Source organism: Ischnura elegans, chromosome 10 (assembly GCF_921293095.1).
Source record: "Ischnura elegans chromosome 10, ioIscEleg1.1, whole genome shotgun sequence".
NCBI classification, from domain to species: domain Eukaryota; kingdom Metazoa; phylum Arthropoda; class Insecta; order Odonata; family Coenagrionidae; genus Ischnura; species Ischnura elegans.
The window spans coordinates 22,827,488-22,854,959 of NC_060255.1; the positions used below are offsets into that span (position 1 = coordinate 22,827,488).

General features: G+C 36.7%; 2 protein-coding genes, 1 long non-coding RNA gene and 1 other non-coding gene across 11 annotated transcripts in view; 1 reads left to right on the top strand and 3 right to left on the bottom strand.

Moving 5' to 3' along the window:
* Nucleotides 1-1,047: 1,047 nt before the first annotated feature.
* On the bottom strand, nt 1,048-7,172 carry LOC124167215 (polyubiquitin-C-like). Its single transcript, XM_046545090.1, has 3 exons — nt 7,063-7,172; nt 6,342-6,532; nt 1,048-4,081 (listed from the first exon to the last, which is right to left on the bottom strand). Exons 2-3 carry the CDS (start codon nt 6,529-6,531, stop codon nt 1,302-1,304), a joined length of 2,970 nt encoding a protein of 989 aa, XP_046401046.1. The 5' UTR covers nt 6,532; nt 7,063-7,172; the 3' UTR covers nt 1,048-1,301.
* A 5,503-nt stretch (nt 7,173-12,675) lies between these two features.
* On the bottom strand, nt 12,676-16,354 carry LOC124167216. The gene is made up of 3 exons (XR_006866631.1): nt 16,253-16,354; nt 15,250-15,470; nt 12,676-12,935 (listed from the first exon to the last, which is right to left on the bottom strand). It is a non-coding gene; the product is annotated as an uncharacterized LOC124167216 (long non-coding RNA).
* A 2,083-nt stretch (nt 16,355-18,437) lies between these two features.
* Nucleotides 18,438-27,472, bottom strand: part of LOC124167240 (DENN domain-containing protein Crag) — a 75,095-nt gene continuing 66,060 nt past the window's right edge. For 7 of the 8 annotated variants that reach the window (XM_046545122.1, XM_046545117.1, XM_046545119.1 and 4 more), the window contains 3 exons: nt 23,913-24,007; nt 23,559-23,734; nt 18,438-19,966 (listed from right to left, as the gene is read on the bottom strand). In XM_046545122.1, coding sequence (XP_046401078.1) covers nt 19,830-19,966; nt 23,559-23,734; nt 23,913-24,007 — 408 coding nt within the window. In that variant the 3' untranslated portion in view covers nt 18,438-19,829. Of the gene's footprint in view, nt 19,967-23,558; nt 23,735-23,912; nt 24,008-25,751; nt 25,970-27,472 lie in introns of those variants that run through there. The other variant, XM_046545121.1, reaches the window with a different exon arrangement.
* Nucleotides 20,313-20,384, top strand: Trnag-gcc. The gene has a single exon. It is a non-coding gene; the product is annotated as a tRNA-Gly (tRNA).

Here is a 27,472-nt window from a genome sequence, read left to right on the forward strand (position 1 = left end):
TTACATACTCCCTACGAGAAATCGGATTAGTTCGATTAGATTAGATCGGAAGTAGTTACCTCCGCCTTATAAGTCTCCTTCTCCATGGATATCTTGCTCAACCAAAAAAGATTACATAGGATGTACGAATCAAGTCTGCTCGATCCACTTGGACTCCATCAGCAACTGCATGTTCGTAATTCATCCCTCTTCCTCAGTAGCTTATACACCAAATTACATTCGGCAAATTATATATTAATAAGGGACAATTACGGTAGTTACGTCTACGCACCATCTTACATTATACCTACGCATTTGTTTCAGTTCGTTAAAAAAACGGTTAACATCTACAGACAAGTGACAGACAATAAGCCACCAAACAAACTTTCCCATCATAACGTAAACAATTTTGAAATAGTGATCTGTAGTGCCGCAGCAAAATTTTTTAATGAACGAGTCACTTGACGTTGGTTGATTTCCAACCAGAACAACGACCTGTAACTTGTAAAACTTGAACAAGAGCAATAGAAAGATGAAAATTTAATGGGCCCACCACGAAATATGCATCGAGATGACCATTAATTTAAGCTTCATCATGAAAGGAGAGAAGCATGGAAACAAACAGATCATCGGAATAGTTACACCTTCATAATTATATTCTCTGAATATCTGACAAAACTGATACAAACGACTGATATGAACACCTAGAATTTAGCCCTACGACAAGGCCGGCACTATAGGAGTGACAACATGAATCATTTGCCAAAAGACAACTGGAAAACATGACACCAAGTCTTGTGAAAACACCATTGCATATGCAAAGTAAATAGTAAAGAATAATTATCTTTTAAAATAATAATTAAAAATTTTGTATTAAGAACAGACAAATTTACCGTAAATCATTTTTAGGAATAGAACCACATAGTGCTAAAAAATACATATCCTATAATGAAAAGCTAGCGAGGTAATACTTGAAAATGTAACAGTTTAGTAAAATACAACAACAATAACATCTTAGTAATAAGAAGAGGTAAGGAGAAGATGACATAGAAAAAATTAACAACCAAATACGATGTGGAACAGACAATTTATTATAACCAAGTAATTCAATAAAAAAAGTTTTAAGCAGTAAAAAAAGTATCACATTGCAGCATAATACTATAAATCATGGAATTATGCATTTCCTCAAATTTTGGCTAACATTCACAATAATGACACAAAAGATATATCATGAAATTAAACGAGCCCTAACATACTTCCGAAAAATTATATTTATGAATAAATTAATCAGTTCTTGCATCATCCACATTGAGGAAAAAACATTAAAACCCTCCACGGAGACGGAGAACCAGATGGAGGGTGGATTCCTTCTGAATGTTATAATCGGAGAGGGTTCGACCATCTTCAAGCTGCTTGCCAGCAAATATCAGTCGCTGCTGGTCAGGGGGAATGCCTTCCTTATCCTGGATCTTAGCCTTGACGTTCTCAATTGTGTCTGAAGGCTCCACCTCCAATGTGATTGTCTTACCGGTAAGGGTCTTAACGAAAATCTGCATACCACCTCTAAGCCTGAGTACAAGATGGAGGGTGGATTCCTTCTGAATGTTATAATCGGAGAGGGTTCGGCCATCTTCCAGCTGCTTGCCAGCAAAGATCAATCGCTGCTGGTCAGGGGGAATGCCTTCCTTATCTTGGATCTTAGCCTTGACGTTCTCAATTGTGTCTGAAGGCTCCACCTCCAACGTGATTGTCTTACCGGTAAGCGTCTTAACGAAAATCTGCATACCACCTCTAAGCCTGAGGACAAGATGGAGGGTGGATTCCTTCTGAATGTTATAATCGGAGAGGGTTCGGCCATCTTCCAGCTGCTTGCCAGCAAAGATCAATCGCTGCTGGTCAGGGGGAATGCCTTCCTTATCTTGGATCTTAGCCTTGACGTTCTCAATTGTGTCTGAAGGCTCCACCTCCAACGTGATTGTCTTACCGGTAAGCGTCTTAACGAAAATCTGCATTCCACCTCTAAGCCTGAGTACAAGATGGAGGGTGGATTCCTTCTGAATGTTATAATCTGAGAGGGTTCGGCCATCTTCCAGCTGCTTGCCAGCAAAGATCAATCGCTGCTGGTCAGGGGGAATGCCTTCCTTATCCTGGATCTTGGCCTTCACGTTCTCAATTGTGTCTGACGGCTCCACCTCCAACGTGATTGTCTTACCGGTGAGGGTTTTAACGAAAATCTGCATACCACCTCTAAGCCTGAGGACAAGATGGAGGGTGGATTCCTTCTGAATGTTATAATCGGAGAGGGTTCGGCCATCTTCCAGCTGCTTGCCAGCAAAGATCAATCGCTGCTGGTCAGGGGGAATGCCTTCCTTATCCTGGATCTTGGCCTTCACGTTCTCAATTGTGTCTGACGGCTCCACCTCCAACGTGATTGTCTTACCGGTGAGGGTTTTAACGAAAATCTGCATACCACCTCTAAGCCTGAGGACAAGATGGAGGGTGGATTCCTTCTGAATGTTATAATCGGAGAGGGTTCGGCCATCTTCCAGCTGCTTGCCAGCAAAGATCAATCGCTGCTGGTCAGGGGGAATGCCTTCCTTATCCTGGATCTTGGCCTTCACGTTCTCAATTGTGTCTGACGGCTCCACCTCCAACGTGATTGTCTTACCGGTGAGGGTTTTAACGAAAATCTGCATACCACCTCTAAGCCTGAGGACAAGATGGAGGGTGGATTCCTTCTGAATGTTATAATCGGAGAGGGTTCGGCCATCTTCCAGCTGCTTGCCAGCAAAGATCAATCGCTGCTGGTCAGGGGGAATGCCTTCCTTATCCTGGATCTTGGCCTTCACGTTCTCAATTGTGTCTGACGGCTCCACCTCCAACGTGATTGTCTTACCGGTGAGGGTTTTAACGAAAATCTGCATACCACCTCTAAGCCTGAGGACAAGATGGAGGGTGGATTCCTTCTGAATGTTATAATCGGAGAGGGTTCGGCCATCTTCCAGCTGCTTGCCAGCAAAGATCAGTCGCTGCTGGTCAGGGGGAATGCCTTCCTTATCTTGGATCTTAGCCTTGACGTTCTCAATTGTGTCTGAAGGCTCCACCTCCAACGTGATTGTCTTACCCGTAAGCGTCTTAACGAAAATCTGCATTCCACCTCTAAGCCTGAGTACAAGATGGAGGGTGGATTCCTTCTGAATGTTATAATCGGAGAGGGTTCGGCCATCTTCCAGCTGCTTGCCAGCAAAGATCAATCGCTGCTGGTCAGGGGGAATGCCTTCCTTGTCCTGGATCTTAGCCTTGACGTTCTCAATTGTGTCTGAAGGCTCCACCTCCAACGTGATAGTCTTACCGGTGAGGGTTTTAACGAAAATCTGCATACCACCTCTAAGCCTGAGAACAAGATGGAGGGTGGATTCCTTCTGAATGTTATAATCGGAGAGGGTTCGGCCATCTTCCAGCTGCTTGCCAGCAAAGATCAGTCGCTGCTGGTCAGGGGGAATGCCTTCCTTGTCCTGGATCTTAGCCTTGACGTTCTCAATTGTGTCTGAAGGCTCCACCTCCAACGTGATAGTCTTACCGGTAAGGGTCTTAACGAAAATCTGCATACCACCTCTAAGCCTGAGAACAAGATGGAGGGTGGATTCCTTCTGAATGTTATAATCTGAGAGGGTTCGGCCATCTTCCAGCTGCTTGCCAGCAAAGATCAATCGCTGCTGGTCAGGGGGAATGCCTTCCTTGTCCTGGATCTTGGCCTTCACGTTCTCAATTGTGTCTGAAGGCTCCACCTCCAACGTGATTGTCTTACCGGTGAGGGTCTTAACAAAAATCTGCATTCCACCTCTAAGCCTGAGGACAAGATGGAGGGTGGATTCCTTCTGAATGTTATAATCGGAGAGGGTTCGGCCATCTTCCAGCTGCTTGCCAGCAAAGATCAATCGCTGCTGGTCAGGGGGAATGCCTTCCTTGTCCTGGATCTTGGCCTTCACGTTCTCAATTGTGTCTGAAGGCTCCACTTCCAAGGTGATGGTCTTGCCGGTTAGGGTCTTCACAAAGATCTGCATCCCTCCACGGAGTCTCAAAACTAAATGCAATGTTGACTCTGAAAAGAATCAATTTAAGGTGCGTGCAATTATTATCCAGCAATTTACTATCCAAGACATTTCCTGTACGTACGTCCAAGAATTGTAAGTACTTTAATCAATTACCTATGTTTACATGTAATAATATTGAGGCTAAAAACTGAGTGTTATCAGCACAAATGGAATTATCAGGTGCTAACCCACCCATGTAGTCATTATAAATTTCAACAATTATTATCATCCATAACCAACCTATTGTCATCAATCAGATAAAGGGAATTTTCAACTCAATAACCAGGTCCTTACAGCCACTATTTCCATGAACATTCAAACACTCATCTTTTAATAAATAAAAATAAATTGAAATTTTAATGGCTTAATGCAAATAGTTCATAAAATGCTACAAATTAAAAATTAGTTTTAACTCATTGCTGCAGCATGTTATTTACAGAGTTTTTAATAACAGCTCTTAATAATGATGCGTAAACATTGAAAGCGTTTCATCAAATTATAAAATTGGGTGAACCAAAAAAAAAATAACACGCATGTACAAGCAAAATTTTTGATAAAAATCATGCATCCACTACTGCTTTTCATGAAAATAACTCATCACATCTAACCAGAAAAAATTGCATGTATTTAAAGGCTTTAAAGCAAATGAAATGACAAAATAGTGGGTAGATTAGCTCCTATATTAGCAAACAATACTAGAAAATCTTAAATAATGTGTTCCTAAGTCGAAAATACAAAACCGACACTGGAAGGTACACCCTATCATGGCATTAATTTCATCGTATCAGGAGAACCTAAGCTGATTAGTATTAATTTATAAAAAATAATGGTATTACTACTCCTTCACCTCAAATACGCCTGATAGCATGGAAGTAATGGTGCAAGGGTGCACGATAGTAATCACTTGAGAGTGCAACGATGCAGAGAGAAAAAAAAATTCGTTATGCACACCAGGAATTGTTAAGGCCAAAAATAAAAACTCTGAATTGTGTGTTGAGCACTGAGTAATTACTAAATTAAAATTCCCATATTTTATTAACTATTCACAAGGAGACTAATATTTCACATGATATCTATGCATGCCCAAATGAATGCACACAGCAATTTTCGTTACACCGCGAGTATAATTTCCAATTTGGTCGGTTCGATCGCGTAAAAACTTTGGTTAATCTGACAAAGAACGGCCCATCGGCTAAGCAAAAATCCTTACATGCCAAATATAAAATTGATTCACTTAAGGTAAACCAATACGGTGCACGTTAGACGCATTTCTCCAGACTAACTGATGTATGATTAAGTTTTTATTTGGAACTAGGCCATTCCAAATTTTCTATTCACAAGGTACTAGTCGCAGTTCAAGAACACTGGATAATTAGACAACCATGTAAATCATTACCACTGGAAGCTGTAAGTTTTCTGCTTTCCGTACTTCAACACTATGACTAACTACATTGCGTTATTACTGACTAAACAGAAAAAAGTTTTCACGGTGATCGCGTTTTTTCGATTAGTATATCACCGATACTTTAACCTGGCTCACAATAACCGAAAATACTCCCACATCACTTTTCTGAAATATCACCCAAATCTCACTTATATCTGGAACTCGCAAAGCAAGATCTGTTGCAACTATTGTCTAGTGCCGCTGTAACACATCTTCGACACCCAATGGCAGTTAAATTTTAAACCATGTTCCTGACCTTAGCCTACATTAGTCGTAAAAATTTGAGCCCGATTCCTCATGTTTAATCCACAATAAGATTGCATTAACTTGATCACGGTAACATAAATTAATACCCCTCATGTGACCAACATGTGTGCAACTCTACAATTACCTTCCGAGATGATTTGGGTTTCCAAAAATTCATTACCAGCCAGACACTTTCCGCCATCCGGAACATCGGAGACAAAATAGAAAGTCTTATTTCCGTCTCTGACGTATGAAGACCTGGATAACCCATAAACTTGAGTCGAGAATGTCAAAATACATGAACGGGCGGACCGTGACGAAAAATGTACGATAGCATGTACGAAATTGTAAGTTTTTACTTTCAAATCATGGACACGCACAAGTTGGGTATTTATTGTTGCATTTCTGCACTCACTCACGCGTTCATACGTTCACGTTATAACTTGAACGTTTTAATGAGCCGCGAAACCAGGTCTAGAAACTCGGGTAAATTGCAAGCTCTTTAGTTAAGAGATTTTCCGCATCAAAATGGAAGACACTATACAGCTCTGCAATACTGACTGTTATGAAAAACATACCTTTTTGAATATTGTAGTCAGACAGAGTCCTGCCGTCCTCAAGCTGCTTTCCGGCAAAGATCAATCTTTGCTGATCAGGCGGGATACCCTCCTTATCCTGAATTTTCGCCTTCACGTTTTCTATTGTGTCTGACGCCTCAACTTCTAATGTGATCGTCTTCCCCGTCAAGGTTTTCACGAAGATCTGCATTCTGAAAAAATAAGGAGAAGTATTTATATAATTAGAAAAAGAAACATCAAATAGCATAAATGAACCAACTGCCTCATAATGAAATGGCGGCTGAGAATTGCAACACAACATGGCGGACATATTGATTGCAACTTCATCCTTCAAACCAGGGCCTCTGCATGACGAATCAGAGGAAATCTGGTTTCTCCACTTCACAAAATTTATGCTAGCATACTAATTATAACTTGAACAATAACACACAAGTAAAGAACAATTCATTTCCAGATTGCCAAGGCTTGAAATACGGAAGAGATTCAAATATAATGACCGTTACTACTTAAATATAATACTTCGGATTCATCGTGACTATATTAAAAACTATTTCAACTTCACATTACTTCGATACTGTCCAATGCAGCGAATAAGAACTACAGATCACTAAGAAACGCGAAATTATTGGTATGAATTCAAAGTTACTAATCTGTTAAATTTTCGAGTTAATCGTAAGGTGCTTCTATAAAAATTAATGGCAAGACCTTTAAGAAAACTCACTTTATCGACAATACGGCTGCAAGACTAGGAAACAAATCTCGTAAAACGGAAGCTCCACGGACTGACTCCTCACTTCTTGCCTCAACGCTTTCTTCAAAAGAACTGACGACTCAGCTGACGCTGAGCCCATATATGAATTGCACATGGAACTCCTATTGGTCTATCCGTGAAGTTGTCGTCAAAGCAAGCCAATGGAGTTCGCTGTTTCAAATGTCCTTCATTCATTTCCACCTGCCCACCCCACCACATCCGCCACATGTGGTGGGAGTTGTGACCTGTGACTGAATGTGAGTTATTTACGGAATATGAGATTACTGTGAAATCCAATTGGTTCGCGTTAAGGAAGTCTCTAGAAGTAATGGCTGACTTCTTAGCTTTCCATAATTTCGTCAACTTTCCATGTTTACTTGTTTACACATCCTTGGCTTTTTGCGAATGTTCTATTGCCTGAATTCGGATATTTCTTTATATGCTAGAACCATGTATCTGTAACCATGGTCACTGTAAATTTTTAATTGATTGTTATTGACCACGGAATAACAATGCGGAAAGATTATTACGGAGGCCTCCGCGGTGAGTTAGTTAAAACAATCACCAATGCGAAAAGTATTTCTTATCGAGTTGTAAGTATTCAAAAGATCACAAAATAATCACCCTACATCTCACCAACTCTGCCGACCTTAAGCTACGCACTTGAAATAATAACTATTCCACGATTATTTATGTTATTATGTGCAAATCTAAGCCAATCAAGCGATTCTTTTTTTAATTAATCATGTGCAATGCTAGTAAACAGGTCATTCAGGATCTGAAATGTTTGTAATTTGTTCCTCTCATTGTATTAAGCCGTTGACTCCCACTATATTTCTTGGACTGCATACATCTCGAGCCTTTTTTAATTCAACAGTCTATGGCCTACATCTTCCCATTCCTCGTTAATTCAAAAAATTCTAAAAGCCCTATCAGTATTCAAGATTTAACGCAATGCATTCCCAACTTTTTCAAATTCAGCATCCACCTACTCATCAAACTCAAAAACATACGCCCAAAATCAGGCTGACGTAACGTCCCCGTTGACAAAGGGAGACATAAACTACATAAGTTTATGGTCCATGAATTCCTTCAGAGTTCTTCACTGCGATTTATACAGTTTGGGTGCTTTAAGATTAACAAATTCTGCATCATCTGAAACACCTTATGCGCTTAATTCGATCCATCGATCCTGCTGTCTCAATATCCTTTTCGTTTTCAGCATCAACCATTACAGGAAGATATACGAATTCTGTGAAAGAACTTGTTTCTATCTATATTTCTTCATGCCCCTCTGAAAAGCTTTGAGCTTACCCATTTTTATTCCTCAGAGTCTATATTTCTATATCATATTTATACCTATTGCTGTATTCCATGTCAAGATCCTAAGCAGCTTATATATAGCCACTTCCCTTGGGTATCGAACTTACACTAGATAGAGTGGTAATTTTTTTCGGACCCCTCTAAGTACTGCTGGGATATTACTCCCATTTAGGCCCCCCCTCCCTTGTTCCTATCCTGGATCCGCCACTGGTCCTATGTTAATGTCTCTCTTAAAAACAGTTTATTAACACTTATTCAATGAATCTGTAACTCTTTCCTGTTGATGAAAGCCTCTTATACCTAAGTTATTCTCTCACCACTATACTAATGAGCTGCAGGCATAGGCGGATCCAGGGGGGGGGCACGTGCCCCCCCCAGACCCTCAAAAATATGTAAGATTTTTAATACGGTCCCATTATCATTGCATTCGTTTTGTATTGCGAGGTATCCTTGTGCCCCACCCAGAACAAAATCCTGGATACGGCCTTGCTTGTGCCCCTCCCAGAAAAAAATCCTGGATCCGCCCCTGGCTGCAGGTACATACTGCATCCATTTTTCTCCAACTCACTACCCAAATAGAAATTGTTCCGTCAGTTGTATTTGTTCTCATCTGCTAAGTTTCTTGCTCTTTGCTGAATCAATTGGATGGCACTGATGTCTTCATTTTGTATTTATCTGAGCCTCCTAGAATTCCGAGACTACTAGATGAGTAGATTTGATTCAGTGGGCGATTGTTGAGCATTTGTGCAGTGGAGGTATTGATTCATCTCATTGTTTCCCTACAAACTACACAAGCACTTGCCTTTCTCCAAACTAATAATGATACTAATCGTTAGCATAAGTTGCTTTCATGCTCATCTGAAGCTTTCTTTCCAACATTAAAATTACCTCAAAATTCCATGGCATTACTATACATACTTTTATTGAGGTGCTCCTCTACATAGATGGTTGATGATCCTTGGATAGCAGCCCTCTGCATTTATCCTGTTAGTTCTTCTGTGCCGCTTAGGCTTGAATGCACTTGATATTATGGAAGGGTAAGCTGTTTAATCATCTAAGTGATAGTTACTCTAATTATGATTAGATTCACTGCGACTTACTTTGAGCATCTGGGATATACCTGCCATATTTCAAAGAGCAAGTTCTAGAATTATCCCTTACCATTTTCTTTTCAACTATGTTCATTAGTCAAGAATTTGTGCAGAAATTCCTTTTATGTGACATGGTCCATATATAAATCATGCGTGACTTAGTCACCTGCAGCTGCTTGATGTTGAAAAAAGTGTTATAAGATTTTAGTAGTAATTTTGCATTTTTAATATGTACTTTATCGTGGTTAATGAAAAACTTCAATTAGTTTCCATTGCTACTGAAAATTTCAAAAAATAAATGTGATAACTATTGATGACTTACTAATTTTTTTGGGGTTAAATGCTCCTATATGATAAAGTACAACGTAATAGTTACTGGCAATAACAATCTAAATCACAGTTACCAGTTTAAATACATTTGTAGTAAAAAAGAGATGGGTGGGGTATGGGAAAGTGGTGGGGTGGAATATTCTGGACTGCTCTTTTTTTCGGGAGCCAGTTATTACACATCATTTGTTCTAGATCTTTCCTAAAATTTCTGGGATGTGTTTATTGTTTCCAGGACTTCCCAAGCAATAGAATCAAAGATTTTTAGGAAAGCCCTAGAATTATGAAAGTATACCTTAAACCCTCTTTTAACACTTTCCCTGCAGCTCACTCTCTGGAAAGCTACTTGCCACACGCGGCAGAAAAGTGATGGCCTTAGTGTGTGGGACAATAAACTCCAGTACTTCCTAGAAAAAGAGATGCCTACCAGAGGCTGATCTAGGGGGGTCACGTGCCCCCCCCCCCCCAGACCCTTAAAAATATGCAAGATTTTTAATACAGTCCCATTATCATTGCGTTCATTTTCTATTACGAGGTATCCTTGAGTCCCCCCAAGAACAAAATCCTGGATACGGCCTTGCTTGTGCCCCCCCCCAGAAAGAAATCCTGGATCTGCCCCTGATGTCTACTAGTATAAAAAAATTATGGGGAAAAGGTATGACTCACTAATGGCCTGGGGATAAGACGATCCTTCCCAGAAGGAGTACTTATTGCATATTTTATTTTTTTAATTTTCCTTTCATAGAAGATAACCTATGACAATAAAAAGGTTCAAAATATGTACTCCACATGTGGGCAATTCAATGCATATGATTTTAAACAATTCCTTTTTCAAGCTTCATGAGCTGACCTTAGCAACATTTAAATGCTAACATTATTTGGCTTCAATTCCTGCATCCATGTTTACCATGATTCTCATGTTATAGCAGACTTAATTTATTAGTTCTATGTCATTGTACGTTTAATATCTAGTTCAATGTTATTTTTTTCCTGTTTAATGCCCCAAGAGCCTTTGTAAAACTCACTGATTTCCAATTATGACCTTCAGAAAATATACCATGCAGAGCCTAATTTTGAATCATCAGTTGATGAAGTCAGCTCAGCATATTTTTGGAAATCTATTAATGAAAATTTTATATTTTCCTCATTTACTTATGGGACATCCTTAACTCCAAGATTCCAGTAAAAATAGTTACTTGAAACAACCCACATTTCTAAGTACAATTGAAGGTCTTGAGTGCAAGAGCAAGAGATAAATATGTATGAATGTTTGCAAAAATGAGATTTTGACATGCACATGGACCACCTCCTCCTCCCCTTGATCTACAGACATTGTCATTTTGAACATTAAGTTCTACAGACTTCCTTGAAAACTAACGTTCTGAGTGAAATAACCATTATTTGTTAATAATTTTTCTCAAGACTTCACCTTTGGTTATTTGTAATCTTTCTTATTCCATTGCCTTCAATGCTGTTGTACTTCTAAACCCAGTTCGTTTCAATGAATTATTTTTTGAAAAGAAGCATCAAATTTGTGCTAATTGTGTGTCTGATTAGCTAAAGTCTAAGCTAATGGGAAAGTATGTAAATGTAAAGAATAAAAATCTGAAGTTATAATTAACATTTTTTTCTTTTGCTCTTGACCTCTTCTTTTAATTTTTATAAAAATTCAAAAAGATGAGAGTTAAAACAAATAAAAAAGCTGGTCAAATATTCAAAATTTATTTTACTACGTAAAACTGGCCAATAATTCATTTAACTACCTATCAGATTTAAAGTTTTAAAAGCAAACTAATAAAATTTATGTGAAATACCATTTACGTGGCTGTTTAGTTTGTTAGTTGCTATCATAAATCATTACATGCAATAAGCCTTGAAAATGGAAAATAAATTTCTGATGTCAGCAAATATGTATTTTTTATATAATAGGAACTAAACCTCAAGATTTCATACTAATAAAAAGTCGTAATTAAAGCTGGAAAGATTGAAACAAATGTTAACTAATTGATTAGATTCATGTAAGAGTATTGGCACTGTAGAATGATCAGTGCATCATCTTCTTCACCGTGGATGCAGTGGCACCTGGTGCTTGTAAGCTGTACTGCTATAGCACATTAATTACGTGAAAATAAGGCTCATGGCATCCATTCAGAATACAATCAAGACTGATTTTTCTGTGCTCATCCGTTTTATTACTTGTAATAAGTCTGGAATTTTCCTCCAGATGAGTGGTAGTACGTAGCACACAGCAACGAGTGCTGGGAAGTTCGCAGCCAGTAGGAATTCACAGGGATTCTCCTACTATGTTAAAAATGCAGTTCTGCACATGTGCTAGCTACATCAACTATGTGCTGTGTCGTACAGCTCTACTCCAGCAGCGTTAGAGGTGTTTCTCATTGTTCAAGCGGATTGCGACCATCCCACAAAATACCATATCACAGGAATGGTTAAGTGCGCTGGTAATGGTCTCCATTGAGAAGAAGGTGTTCCCCACAATGCAAGGGTTCAGTGGCAAGGTGATTGTTAAATTCTTTAGCAGCAAGATCTATCGGTCTGGACTGCATTTTTAAGCAATGAGAGGGTAAATTTTACATTTCCACACATTTTATTGTGTGGGTTGGGGTGAGAAGGGGTCTTAGGACTAGGGTGATGGAAGGGAGGGGACACATCGCTGATATCCTGCACCAGCTGCCACTGCCTGAAGGAGAGTAAAAAATGACAAACAACTAACTTTTCTCGACAAATTTCCATTAAAATTTAATCGTTCAATGCATAAGTATTTTCAATGCAGTGATAAGAAGAAATATAAAAATTTTATTTGTAACTCACTGATAGAAAATCATTACTGTAAAATTTTATTGAAATACAATGAAAGCTGATGTATACATGGTTGATATTGAATGCCAATACCAGTTCAGTTAAACCTCCTGACCAAGTATTCCTCTCACATGCTCACCATGGATTTAAGCATTTTATAATCATTCATTAATTTTGTTTAATTAGCCTCCATCAGCAAAGATTATGGTTTCCCTCTGCATAATTCTTCTAGGTCCAATTTTCAAAAACCTCCACGAAGCCTCAGAACCAGATGGAGAGTGGATTCTGTAAGGGGAATCCAAATGATAGTTCACATTGTGAGCTATAATAGATGAGATTTCTTTTTTAGGTCTAATGAATATTATTATGTATTTATAATTTCTCTTCCAAATAATGCATGATTATATTTTGATAACTTTTATATTGATATTATCTAAAGAGAATACTCTAATTCAATAATTATACAAGGAGGCACTGCTGCAATTAGGAGCCTGCTGATGCCTCCAGGGTGATGATAGAGTTGGAAGGGAGGGGATAGAGAAAAACCCATGCTGTCATTGGTGCGGCGGTGCCAAAATTAGTAAAGAGCAAACAATTCTATTTTCCAATATCTATAATATGCTGGATACCACAGGCCAACTAAGTAAAAGCTCAGCACACCAAGTCCTCAGACCTTTGCATAAATCAAACAACCAATGAGATAATTATAGAATAAAAGAATGGCAACATCTAGGGAAATCTTTGAATATGCTATATACGTATCAAGTTATTTTTCGAATATTTTTATGTTCAATGAGAACTAAAGATGGATCAATAAAATTGTCTTTTGTCATAATTTGATTCCTAGATGTGTTGTTTCTGGTGGTGTGATAGTTCATCTCTTAAAAGTTTCTTTTTACATCCTACCTTTAATCCTTTGCTGCAGTATAAGTATATGTACCAGCAGCTGTGAGAAAAGCATAATTATATGTTCAACCCTCTCCTCTTAATAGCTCTCCAAGTTCCTTCTTATCTTTATAACCCATACCCTATATTTCAAGAGAGTCTCATTGAATCTTCAAAAAATGTCTACCGTACATATTTTATTGATGTATGCCTGCCAAAAATAAATTGATTTGGTGATTGTTTGATCCACTAATCTGTCACATAATGAGTAGCAATGCCTAATCTCAATAATAGCATTTGGAGGGGGTTACAATGGTGTTATACCTGTTCTGCCCTACAGAAAGTCTGGTCTCCTACGCAGTGGAGGATTAACCCTTTCGTGCTGATTGTCGGGTGGAACTGACGGGCATTTTCAAACGCAGAAGACCTGACGTCGGGTAGAGCTGTTGCGGATTTTTCAATTCAAACAACCGGACGTCCACTATGGCCGATGCAAGGAAAGAGAAGTGACTGCTGAGGTAGCATTTGTCTGATGCATTCAGGACCTGCCTGAGACCCAGCTCAGCGAGTCCTTGAGGCCACTCCTCTGCAATAAACCCCGGCCCTCCCACTCATTTATGACATCCTCACCGCAAGAATCCATTACAAAGTGCTTTATTGTCTATAGTTTTTTCAATGATACATTTTGTTGCGTTCTATAATTTTTTTATACTTAGAAATCAATTCTTCATTTAGTTCTGTGCTTAAGCAATTTTTAAAGGAAATTTTAGAGTTAAAAGTAATGGACTTCCCGACTCATAGCCTTATTACATTTTATTTACTAACTTTGTTGTTATTAACGCTAGAAATCCGTTCAAAATTCCAAAATGCTTAAAAAGATGTTAGTATTTCTTTCATAAGAATAAATAATTGAAAATCAAATGCAATATTTGGTTGAAAACAACACTCGTAAGGGACAGTCCCCGTCCTTTGCACCGTTGAGCTGGGTCCCTAATCTGAGGGACGAAAATACCAGGGTAACTCCACCCAAAAAAGAGCTATGAACAGAGAGGTTTAAAATATTCTCATGCTACTCTTAGAAAGGAAAACGTTTTCCAAGTGTAGGCATTGGCAGGAAAGGGTAAAAAATATAGCAGCTGTGACAGAAGGGTCAAGGGAAACAGTTTAATCCACTGAAATGTGCAAAAAAAAACTGTTGATAGGCATGGAGAAATGGCAAAAAAAAGTCGAATGAAAAATTTAAACAAAACAAAAAAGAAATGCTCAATATAATGCTTTTCAACATAAAATCTTATCAATTGAGAAATAGATTAAAGTTTGATCGCAGAAAATAGATTATTTTGTATAATATTTGGATATAATTTTATAAACAATATCATTGGCATATACGTGTCATCATTCAGTGGTGCAGCGAGAGGGGGGGTTTTGGGGGATAAAACACCCCACAGGGCTCAGAAATTTTTAAAAATTTAATCCATTTTACTTAATTGGATTAGTATTACTAATAGAATAGTGTTAGGATTAATCAAATATCCCTCAGAAATCCATAAAACTTACCATTTTGAACCGTTAATCTTAAAATTTTCTGGAGGAGGGCCTCCGCAACTCCTGCTCACCGTAATGGCTATGCAATACCCCCCACACCACAAAATATCAGTTGCGCCTAAAACCCCCCCTAACCTTAATTCTTAGCTGTGTCCCTGTCATCACTTACCTTTCTGTATGTTATAGTCTGACAGGGTCCTATTATCTTCCAACTGCTTTCCAGCAAAAATTAAGCGTTGCTGATCAGGAGGAATTCCTTCTTTGTCTTGAATTTTTGCTTTGACATTTTCTATTGTATCTGATGACTCTACCTCTAAAGTAATAGTTTTTCCAGTTAGGGTTTTAACGAAGATTTGCATGTTTACTTGCTGCTAATAACAGACACCTTCACTGTTGGATTTAGAAAGAAAAAAGTGTGTAAGTGCCACAAAAATAACTAAATAAGGATAACTATGCATTAATTGACAAAGATTTTGGTAAACCGATGGTGAGGCATTTAAAAAAATTCATATGATGTCATTATATTTTGTAAAAGCAATAAAAATATCCAGCGGTGAGCAATGCCCATTACACAAAATTTAGTTTCCTCTGTAACAGTCTATGTAATAAATGATTGCATATTATATAACACCCAATGGACAACAAAAAATTAACTTCCCAATACAAATGACATATGTGTCACTAAAAATTTACTTAAATTCAAATAATAATTTTATTTATTTTTTATTATTTTAAATAATGTGTCAATACACATTACAAATTATTAAAAAATAGCTTTCCTCAGCAACAAACTTTGGTTAAGAAGAAACAAAAAGTCTTTGCACTAAAAACAAATACAATTATTTACTAGACAATGTACTCGTACATCAATCCACCTTTCTTATTCCCCAGATCCTATATCATTTACATAGTTCTAATTAGCATTGTATTGTTTATCCAGGATATGTTAGCATTAATATCAGCGTAGATGATTACTTTTAAATAAACCATATGAAAAGAAATCTTATCATAGAGTCTATAACTTAAACTGTCAAATTGTTTGAGACAAAGCCACCGCAAAAAGTAGTTAAATTGGATCAGTCCGAAGAATGCACAATGCTGTTTTCCTTAACATGAACAATAACGCAGATAAATTGCAATAAATATGTTAAAAAGTACTTCAATATACTCACAGTAAACTCTTCCTTCCGCTCCAACAATAATCTAACGTAAAACCTTCGTATCCATGGGTGAGATAAACACAACCAAATCCGCGAAGGTTCGAAGGTGCCGCGCAAATGAGTTACGCATACCGTGTGGTGGGCGCAGGTGGGCGGATGGCGGCGTATTCTCTATTCTCGGATTTATGTCTTATTTAACTCAATTCAACTGTAAAATGTTTCTTTTCATTCATAATTCATCACAAAATTTATGTGCGAATAATTGGTGGGTGTTTTAATATCTTTAAGAAAGCGTTTGAGACGAATATATGTAAAGCCACGATGCCACTGACGTTGCTGTGCAAGCTTGCAGAATGAATTTACTCTTCATGTAGAGTGATATGTATATTTTGCATCTTTCCGATGAAAATTATGGGGAAAAACAGCGAGGGAGGACCAAATGGATGTAAATATCTTTTTACCTGTGCAATGAGTCGGTGAACTATGAACACTATATTCCGTGACACTAAAGTTGTCATGTCCACTTTTAGGAAAGGAAACTAGTGCTGCGTATTTCTAAGCCACAATTTTTATGCATAAAAATTTGCGCTCATTCACTATAAACATGCTGGCCAATGAGTACGCATAATATCTTATAATGAAGCAAATTCAACACTGATTCATATAGAAACCTACTGGGAATATGTTTTTCCCGTAGAACTTTAAGAAATATTTCCCTTGCAATGATTGCAAATGTAATTTCCCTGCTGATGCGTGAGACTAAACTGATGCAGGTAATTTGGGTATGCAGTATTTTGGTGAATACCTTCTTAAGGCGAGTTGGAGACAGAACTATAATGAGCCTCTGTGATGTCTGCCTTCTTGCTTATGATGGTTGCGTGATCATGATTCTTGAAGCATCTGGAACTATTTCCATGCTTGAAGGCACAGCCTTATGGGGCACCTTTATGAATACTCTGGCACTGAAATAAATAAATAATAGGGGAAATCGAGACAGCCTCTTCTTAGGGCACCACTGATACTTAATTTGGCCTTGCATTTATGGCCTTCCTGCTCATTTTACTACTTCTAAATCGATTAGTTTTTTTTAGCAATATTAGTACTTTATCCATGTCAACTAGTTGAAGCAGTTCAATAAATCTACCATTAGTACTACTTCAGAATTCCCGTCCTTTTATTTAAAGCCATTTCTCCTCACTTTCTCAGTAGTCAACACTTTGATGTGTCAACTCCACACTTCACTTACTCCCAATAAAATTTTCTTTGCCCTCAACTTTCTCCTCATAATTTCATTGCTCCAATAATATTACATGCATGTTTTATTTTCTGCATCATCATAAATTGAACTTTAAAAAATTATTTGTGGCAGTAAAAAGAAGCCATTTCCATAGATGCCTTCTTAACATATCCAGCTCGGCATGGTTCATAACGGCTCGCACTATTGAGCAGTGCGACCCACTGCACGAATATCCATTATAATTGACCATTGAATTTATCCTTACCAGATTAATGGTTTAATATTTAATAAACATTCTCACCATGAGAGAGATTTATACGAGAGCCATTCACCAAAAAGCAAAAAGATGCCCAAGCTGGAGGGCTAATCATCATTAACAGCTGTTCAAATTATACTCTACTCTTGACACTGACAATTCTCATGGATGTTTCAACAATCATTTCATTCAAGGTAAGAGGTTGCAGTAATAATATGTAAGGCTTTCATTTTTAATTGTGGTGCAAATAGATTAAAAAAAGATACGAAGCTCTTTGTCATCACATTATTACCAAATACAAAAATCAGAAGCCACAATTAAAACTGATGCAGTTAGACTTCCAATATAGAAGTAGTTTTTGATTATGTATGTGACAAGAAATAGCTACATTTTAATCAAATCATGACAAAATTACTCCCTTAATTGAATGAAACAATACATATTGTGTCTTTGAATGGGCTATTGATGATTCTTCTATAAGTGGAATAGAAATGAAGGTAAATCTGGCAAGGTAGATATTTCTCAAAGTTATTAGTCGATATACATATATTATTTTTTTAGTGATGGTTCCAATTTTAATTATTTTCTTTAATGGGAGGCAGTCATTCAACTCTTTCTTCTCTAAAAATTCATTTAAAGCAATCTAACTACGTATGTACATGAAATCAAATGGGAATGCGGAATAATAAAACATTACCAATAAATGAAATTTGAAATACAAAATTTTTATCAAATTAACGAAAAATTCATAGTGTGGTAAAACAGTGTAGTTTGGCAATTTCATAAAATTAATGCCATTCGTATTTACACTATATAACTCAGTGGTACATGAAACTTAAATTTTTTAAGATATGAACATAAACAATAATATAACATTAAAAATTTGCACAAGCTATCAACAAACTGTACATTTCATACCCTTTTTTGAGCAACTACAATTTTAAAAATATTTTTACAATCACAGAACTGTGAAGTTCAAAAATAATGCATAGGCGCTTGACTTATCATCAGTTTCTTCAATGTTTGAGTCTTCAAACACAATGAAGCCATGTACTGTAACATGTGCAAACACCTTTTAAAGTCCAACACTGAACATTGATAAAAAATAGAAGTCCCAAAGCATCAAAAACATTCCAACAACCTTCAGCATTTTCCATTCAAAATAGTCAAAATTAAAACTACACGCTTAAGGACTTAAAATCATAACAAGTAAATAGTTATCAACTCCTCTTCTATGTCTCAGTAGCATTTTGATGTCAAATACGCTACTTTTACTTGAAAGTACATGAATTAATTAAACACATATCATTTTCATTTCCATAAAACATGAAAAAGCATTAAATAAGAAATAATGGTCAATGATCTCTCCATATGCATGAAGATATTTCCATTGCAATACCTCAATGGATACATATTTTTATGCAGGTAATTTTTAAGGGAGGTGTTGACTAAAAAAAAACTTTTCCCTTAAATAATACCATAAATTTTATATATGTCAAGCAAATAATCAAGCCCATCAGATTAACTCATTTGAAAGCTTGAATGATTTAATGACTTCTTCTGAGTGCAACAATTTTGATTCCTTTGCAATACTCCTGGACGGAGAGATATTGAGGGACGCACCATTGGTTTGCTAAGAGTATGTACTACACAATGGCGCTGTACACTCATCTTGGAAACATTTGATGAGGATGAAGATGAGACAATTATTTTTCTTACGTTCATTACATGAACACAGCTACATTAACTCATTACTAGATGAATACTCAATATTTAGAATGCTCCAAACATAACATAAAATGAGCATTTTATATGATAGAGAGATTTGGGAAAATATAGCACTTTCTCAAGTAAAAAGAATAGCTTTTTGATATAGACATGCAAAACTCTTGAATACAAGTCATTATTGTGTCACAGGTTCTTATAGAGTAACTTCCAAAACACATTAAAAATAGTTGTAACAATATAGTATTCTGTCACATAGCAATTCTGCTACTCAAACAATGCTACTAAGTCCATGGCATCCCTCGAAGACATTGAAGGCTTTGGGGTGGATGATGACAAAACAAGTGACAAACACTGGGTGAATTTTGGTGTTACAGATCCAATTCTTTAAAATAATGTCTACAGTATAGAGATTTCCTAGAGGGGGGACGGTCACACTTATGGCAAATCTTCAAATCCTTTCCGGACAACTTTTCATAGGCCTTCACATATTCCTGGTCAAATGTCACTGAAATTATAATGAAGACTAATTACAGTTGTGAAAAAAATGGAAAAATTGTTTGATTAAGAAAACCAGATGATACTTTCCAAACTTTTAAATGCTGTTTTAACCCTTTTAGTTGGACTAAATCTAAACAATTACAATTCAAAAAATCAAATTAGTATTTCATCCAAAATAGAAGGACTGAAGGGAAGGAGTCCAAGACAACTTCAGCCAATTCTGAGTCCCGGGTTCCCGAGAAGATATACTATTGTTGACATCAAGAATACGTGTTATTTTGCATCGAGCATATGGGATCTGGTGTAGAAAGACTTAATCTGCGAACTGAATAAAATACAAAGGAAGGGTAACGTTCTCGGTGGCGGAGGGGTAACGTTCTCGCCTGCCAAACAAGAGGTCGCGGGTTCGAGTCCCGCCTGGGTAGGTTTCCTCGGTCCAGGGCATGGTCGTTTGTGTACGTTTACTTGTTACATTTGTTGAACACCCCGGTGTAATATGGCCAATAAGAGCTGTATCCGGTGGTTTGAGAATAAAATAAAATAAAAAGGCTGCTCAGTTCGTCAAAAACTGCAACGAGCATACGGACAGCGTTACCCAGATGTTAAGCAAATTAGGCTGGGGGCCGCTGGAGACTTGGATGCTGCATGCTAGGCTTAGATTGCTTGAACAACTGAGAATGGATATCTTTAAGAGTGAACACGGAAAACGTAATATTAGAGCCCTACTATACTTCCAGGTCCGACAGAAGCGATAAATTAAGAGAGATGTTTTGCTGAACAGATAGATATGCAGAAATGCAAATTCCTTTTTCCCCCAAAACATAAAGGACTTAAATAAATGCCAGTCGTAATTTCCTTCGAGCATTTCCTTTTTATGTGCAAATGGCTGGTGTCTTAACACCCCCTGCCACATGCCTTATAGGCAGATGGCGGGGTAGTATGTAGATGTAGATATTTTGAGATGATAAACTCGACTTCTAGGAAAATTATTTCAAATCAACTAACGAACTACAACATAAAAATAAGAAACTCCACTCATATGTCCATCTTAACTACATGAAAAAAGTTATAGCCATCTACCTTCATTAGAACTAATTTACAACATCAAAAATTAAACCTCTGCACAGAATTTGGCAACTATGATGAAAACTTTTCGACTTGAGTTTCAAACACATAGGACACACCAACATGATTAAAATCAATGAACCGTCCACGCATGTATATTTTTTGCACCCATATAATACAGGGAAGAATTCCCCTCCAGACCATTTTTTTTGCATAAAATGGGCCCATGGAAGGAACTCTACTCCAAGAGGCCTCAAGGTCCCTGTTAAATAACCAGAAATTTCAACTATCTTCCAGCAAAATTCTTTCCTGAATGCATCGGTAGCTTTTTAGTGAATTATTAACACACAGATACCTCCCTTTATTCTATTCTGAGAAAAAGGTCAATAAGTTTTCCTGGATATCAGACAATTACTTATACCATTTACTATTAAAGAGCGCAACCCGGGTTTCAATGAATTATCATCATCTTCAGGTGCAAATTATGATTTATCTTATTATTGTTACCTAGTTACTTGATGATTTTTAAAACGGATGCCAGAATAGGGGAAAAGGATGGGTAGATATATTCATTTATAAGAGTACTGTCCTGACTTTCAATAATTTTTAAAATTTCCAACTGCTCCCTAGAGTCCAGTTCATAGCGGTCATTACAAAATTTTAAAATATTCATTTTAAAATCGCTCCTATGGCAGTTGCATATTAAGTGTTTAGCAAAATTACTTTTTTCATCTGTTATATTTGTAAGCACTTAAATGTTCTTTCTTCCTGATTTCAAAACTTCTTCCTGTCTGTCCCACGTATACACCATTGCAATTGCTGCATTTCAATTTTAATTTGCTGTTTTAAAATTCATCAAGTAACTAGGTAACAATAATAAGATAAACAAATCAAAATTTGCGCCTGAAGATGATGGTAATTCATTGAAACCCGGGTCGAGCTCTGATAAAAAATACAGGTAAGTGGTAAAAGCAATTGTCTGATATCCAGGAAAACTTATAATGGAATACCACAAGGTAAATCAAGAGTTAATGAATTTTTTTTTTAAAGGTCATAAACCTTCACTCGGGCGCAATCGATCTGACAGGCACAGCGCAAGTTTTGTTTTTTATTCCTTCATGCCACTAGGCGGCATAGACCCTTGACACTTATAGTAGATTTTTGTTTTGACTTTCACTTTTCGCATTTATGCCGACTGATCAGTGGCAGAATATTCAGCATAATTAAGCAAAATAATGACACAATAAAGCGATATAAGAGCATTATTAGATAAATGAGTTAGGAAAATAAAAAACACTGGTCTTATAGAATTCACATGCTATAATATATTACATATGATGATACTTAATAGCCTAAAGAATGCGTTGAACTGCACCTTGCTGGAGCGGTCCGGGGCCGTATGACAGCATGTAAAGGGGTATGTGCATAGCATGAAAGACATCATGTAAGTGTTCGAGTGCACTAATAATAGTGGCTTTTTTAAAGGTGTACCACTGAGCCATGCTAAGAGTTAATGTTTTTTCACATCTGTGTCTTTCAGGCACATTGCACTTGAACTCATCAATTCCAATATTAAAGTGTTAAAAGAAAATAGAGATGGCACTTTTCCACTGATTTATATAGAGTACGACGCATTTCAACCATTAGGTCACTATCAAGTACAATCAGAATTAGTTGGTCGCGGAGCTGTATTTATACAGAACGGATGGGTGGCAGGTGGAAGGGGAAGTTTAGGAGGGGTGTGCGTCATTGCGTGGTGCACTTTGGGAGAGGTATGGCAAGGAGTGGGGAATGTCCAAAAAATATTTGTTCGTTCATAAGATAAATGGCTCCTTCTCGCACAATTTCAGGTTTTTCCAAAGTGTAACGTAAACATCCTTTTTTTGCATTCAAATATGTGCCTTATTTCATGGAATTCTGCTATAAAACCCTAATCTTCCTCATTTTTGTTATATTTTTATCATCCTTTAAGAGGCAAATATTTTACAATAGTGTTTGATATGATCCAATATGACAGGATAAAATCAGATTTCAAAATTACATTATAATTTCTCTGCCATTGGTGAATAAAAAAATTCACCACAGGTATTTTAACTCATTAATAAGGCTTTGGTTGAATACCAAATACATGGATTTGACCAAGTCTTACTACCTGCCTGATCTCTAGGAGATTATAAGAGGAAGAGATTAGATGAGAGTAGAGCTAACAGAGGAGTTTATCGCAAGGAAAGAGCAGATGTCTTTCATATGAATTCCAAGAATACAAGGAAAATTAAACGGAGTATGCAGTCCATACTATGAAGCAGACACAGGGACTGTGCTAACGGAGGATGAGGCAGACAGAGAATATTGAAGGTGAGGGTTTGGATAAAATGAAAATGATGAAATTGGAAAAGAAAAAATGAAAGAAGTGCTCAAACAAGTCATGAGAGAAAAGTTATAATAGTCTAGACTTAAAGCTACTTTGAGGGGCAAGATGGGCACATCATAAGGAATAAAGAACTAAGTCAAGTAGCAGTCAGAATGAAACTCACCAGTATCAATGTTTTCACGACCCAATGCTGTGTATGCAAGGAATAGAATATCCCTGTAGAGAGAATGGCGGCGGTCAACTCCCTTCACTTTCAGCTTCTGCCTTTCAGTGGCCAACCTTCGTAACGGGTCAAGGAGGTCATTACATCTGATACCAGATATGACCTTCTGCATTACCCTGTGAATTTAAGTGATTATCATATAAAATAGCCCAAATTTTCATGCGAGTGACATTATGACATGATGAAAAAAAGAAAATTCATAAAGACTAGGACTAATAAAAAAATTAAAAATTTAATAGACAAAAATAGCCAGTAAATATGAGAAATACATGAAATAATGAATAGAAAGCTTACATTCGAGAGACGGTTGTTCTGTCAGTCAGAAGGGCACTTATGAGAGAACTCAGCTGTGGATTCTGTTGCCAAAGGACGTACATAGGATGGCCAACCTATAAGTTCAGAGTAGAATCAATCATTATTACTTAGGCTTCTGGCCACTCTTCCCATAAATCCTCATCACTTTCAGAAGGTTTTCAATCTGCAGACACATTCAGTACTAGATAGCATATATTTTTTTTAATCATAGTTATAAATCCTCGTAGTGCCACGGGCTGATATACCTGATACTGATCCTGATGGTGCCACGGGCTTTTGATATCTAAAATAGTAGTAAAAAATAACTGATATCTAAAATAGTAACTTAACAATGTGCTTTTCCATAAAGTGCTAAAAAATTCTTAAATTTACTTTGATACTATCCACTAGTATCAACAAAATTTTGGTGGCACTAAGACGATTAATGAATATAGCAAAAAAAACATAACACAAAATGAAACATTTCATAAATTTTATACCACAAATTTGCAGCAGTTTCATAAAAAATATTACAGTAGACTCTAGTTATTACAAAGTTCATGGGACCTAAAAACAGGAGATTTGTAATAATAAAGTTCGTATGAATGTTACTTTTAGGAATCGTCGAAAAAAAAACACGGTTTGTCAAAATTTCTTGTCTCTTCAATCTCCCGTACTTTCAGTCGCACTGCAAAATAGCTTCAGTGTCAAGTGTATAATATACGTTTTAATTATATATGTACTATTAGATAAATACAAGCACATTCGTTTCATTTTCTTAAAAGAAGAATGCAGCATGACACAATCAAGGGTTGATATCTTTCCGAATACAGTAAGTGCTTGATGTACAAACATGCATTCCTTGAAACCTTGCTCATAAGTTGATAAAAAGCCAGGCATCAAGGAGTGCAGTTATCCTGCAGAATGCGACACTGCATCACAATTGTGCGTTCACTCACTATTGTGACAAACTGATCTAGCTGAGTGTGCAACACAGCCAGAGCCCAAAAAAAAATCGCTGGCTGCAGGAAGGAAGAACGGGCAGAACCCTGAACAGTTCCTGAATTCACACTGGGTTCAATGATATTTTGGTCAGATTATGCCCTAAGTGTGAGTTCCTCTAAGCCATACCGTGTCGCATCGGCCAACTTGAAAGGTGCCAAATTTGAAATTTCGGGCACGCTTGAATTTTTTGAATGTTTGTACCTCTGAAAGTTCATAAATCGAATGCGTGCAGTAAGAGGACACACTGTACCTCCACTTTATGAGCGGTAATGAGTGGATCAACATGATTTCACAGGAGTGAGACTTATTATATGATGTTACGTTGATACTGAAGTATCTCCTTCTAAAGTAAGAACTATAATTGACGCTCTTGGGCGCACAGCACAAGTAGAAATTAAACATAACGCAATGGTTATAACGTAGTCTAGTGCATAAGAATGCCATTGATTAGAGTACAAACACCATCACTTATCCGAGGAACTTTGTAATAAAGTTCACTTTGTAACCCGTAGGAGTGGCACTGAGGTTTGAAATTTTGTAATAACCTTTCTTTTACTGTAGATTGGATAGGCCTTTATGTCGAGACCAATGATTTACTTCGTAATAACTTGAGAGTTTAAATTAGCATTGCAAGTAAAGACTCCCTAAATAAAATTACACTATGCACTATTCCTTTTCATCAGCCATATTGAAAATTAAGTTTTTAGAAATATTAATTTCATTAAGACAGTAAAGAATTTAAGATATGGGTAAATTTATGTAAAATTTAATATTTGAATTTGCATTCAAATAGAATTTTTACCTGCTACACAGGAGTCCTGACTTCTTGGCAGAAAAATTACTTGAACAAAAACATTTTGAAAAAGTCTTAAAAGGATAGAAATCAATTCTTCACATGAGTAGGTATTTAGAGCTCTGCTCTGGAGTCGATGAAAAACTATTTTTATTCAAGAAATCCTTGGTGCCACCATTTTGACTTAATATGCATCTCAAAATTAGATGCAAGCACATTCAAGCTTTGTTTACTCATGTTATATTTCCAACTTATGTCTCTGTAATTTAAACACTTCTTATGTTTTAAAAGGGATAGAAGACTTATGTATTTATATTAATTAAACTTTACTAAGTCATTGAATAACACCTTTTTATACTATTTTATTAAAGCCACCTCTATAGAGTGAAATTGAGCTGCTAATTAATTTTTAAAATGTACATACCACAAAATAATTCTGAAAATATAAATCATGATAAGGAAATAGCTCTAAAATCATCAAAATTTAACAAAATCACATTAGCCATGCAACATCATTCAAATTTTTAAGGATACGCATTAATGATAATAGGTTGAGTTCATTTAATAATCTGAAAGAAAAAACCAGTTTTAGGTTGTAATATTGAAAGGCATTATCACTGCACTATCTGCCAAGATAGCAGGAAAAATCGTAACCTTCAAGACTATTACGACCCAGGTGCAATTCGGTATTCTGAACAGAGCAATCACAAATGAAATGCCACTGGAAGTCATAACTCTCAATACTTTCAGTATTGCAATTCATTATTTGCTATTATCTACAGCCATGGGGCAACAAATTGCGACCGGATGGGTATGAGGTGAAAGAGTGAGGTTGTCCTTATTTTTTTGCACTAAGACAACTAATGAAAAAGAGCTGGAAGTGCATGAAACACTAATAATACCACTGGTTAGTATTGAAAAGGCACATGACACAATAAACAGGAACAAATTTTAGACTGCCATGGGAGAGATAAGAATAGAAGAGACCAATACTGAGATAACTAAGGCCACGCATTAAGAACATTGCTGTAGAGCTAAAATTAACATTTGAAGAGATGGATTGGTTTGATATTAAAAAGAAAGATTGAAAAAAGGATGTGTAATATTCCCTGCATTATTAAACACTGCAATGGAAAGTATGAACAGAGCAGTTAAAATAAAATAAAAAAGAAAACGGCAGGAAAATTATGTTTGCTAATGATATCGTGTTCTGAAGAGATAAGGACGATGATATTAAAAAAATATCAGGATGCCTGTAGCTAAGAAATGAAGAGGTTTGATCTGGATATGTATTAGCAAGGAAAAGAGTGAAGTCATGCCGTTTGGAAGCAATACGTACATGCACGAAAATACCTATTAATGTTGATGGAGAAATTCTCAACACTGTGGAAAAATTTTGAGAGTACTATAAGTGATACAGAAAGGAGAAAATTTCTGTGACACAATAAAACACCTACTAGGAAACAATAAGTACCAACAGAAGCGAATAAATTTATGAATAGAAATTATTAAACTCTTATAGTTAGACATGGGATAGGAACATATACTAAAAAAGAAAAAGAATGGAGAAGAATACAAGCAAATGATTTAAATTGGCATGAAGACACATATTAAGAACAGAAATAGATAGGCCAATAAAGTAAAAAAAGAGAAAGAGGAAAGGTATGAATCACAAGGTATGGGCATAATAAAGGGATGGAAGTTAGCAATTTGCCAAGAATAATGAAAGAACTACAACCAAACAGAAAAAGACCAAGAACGA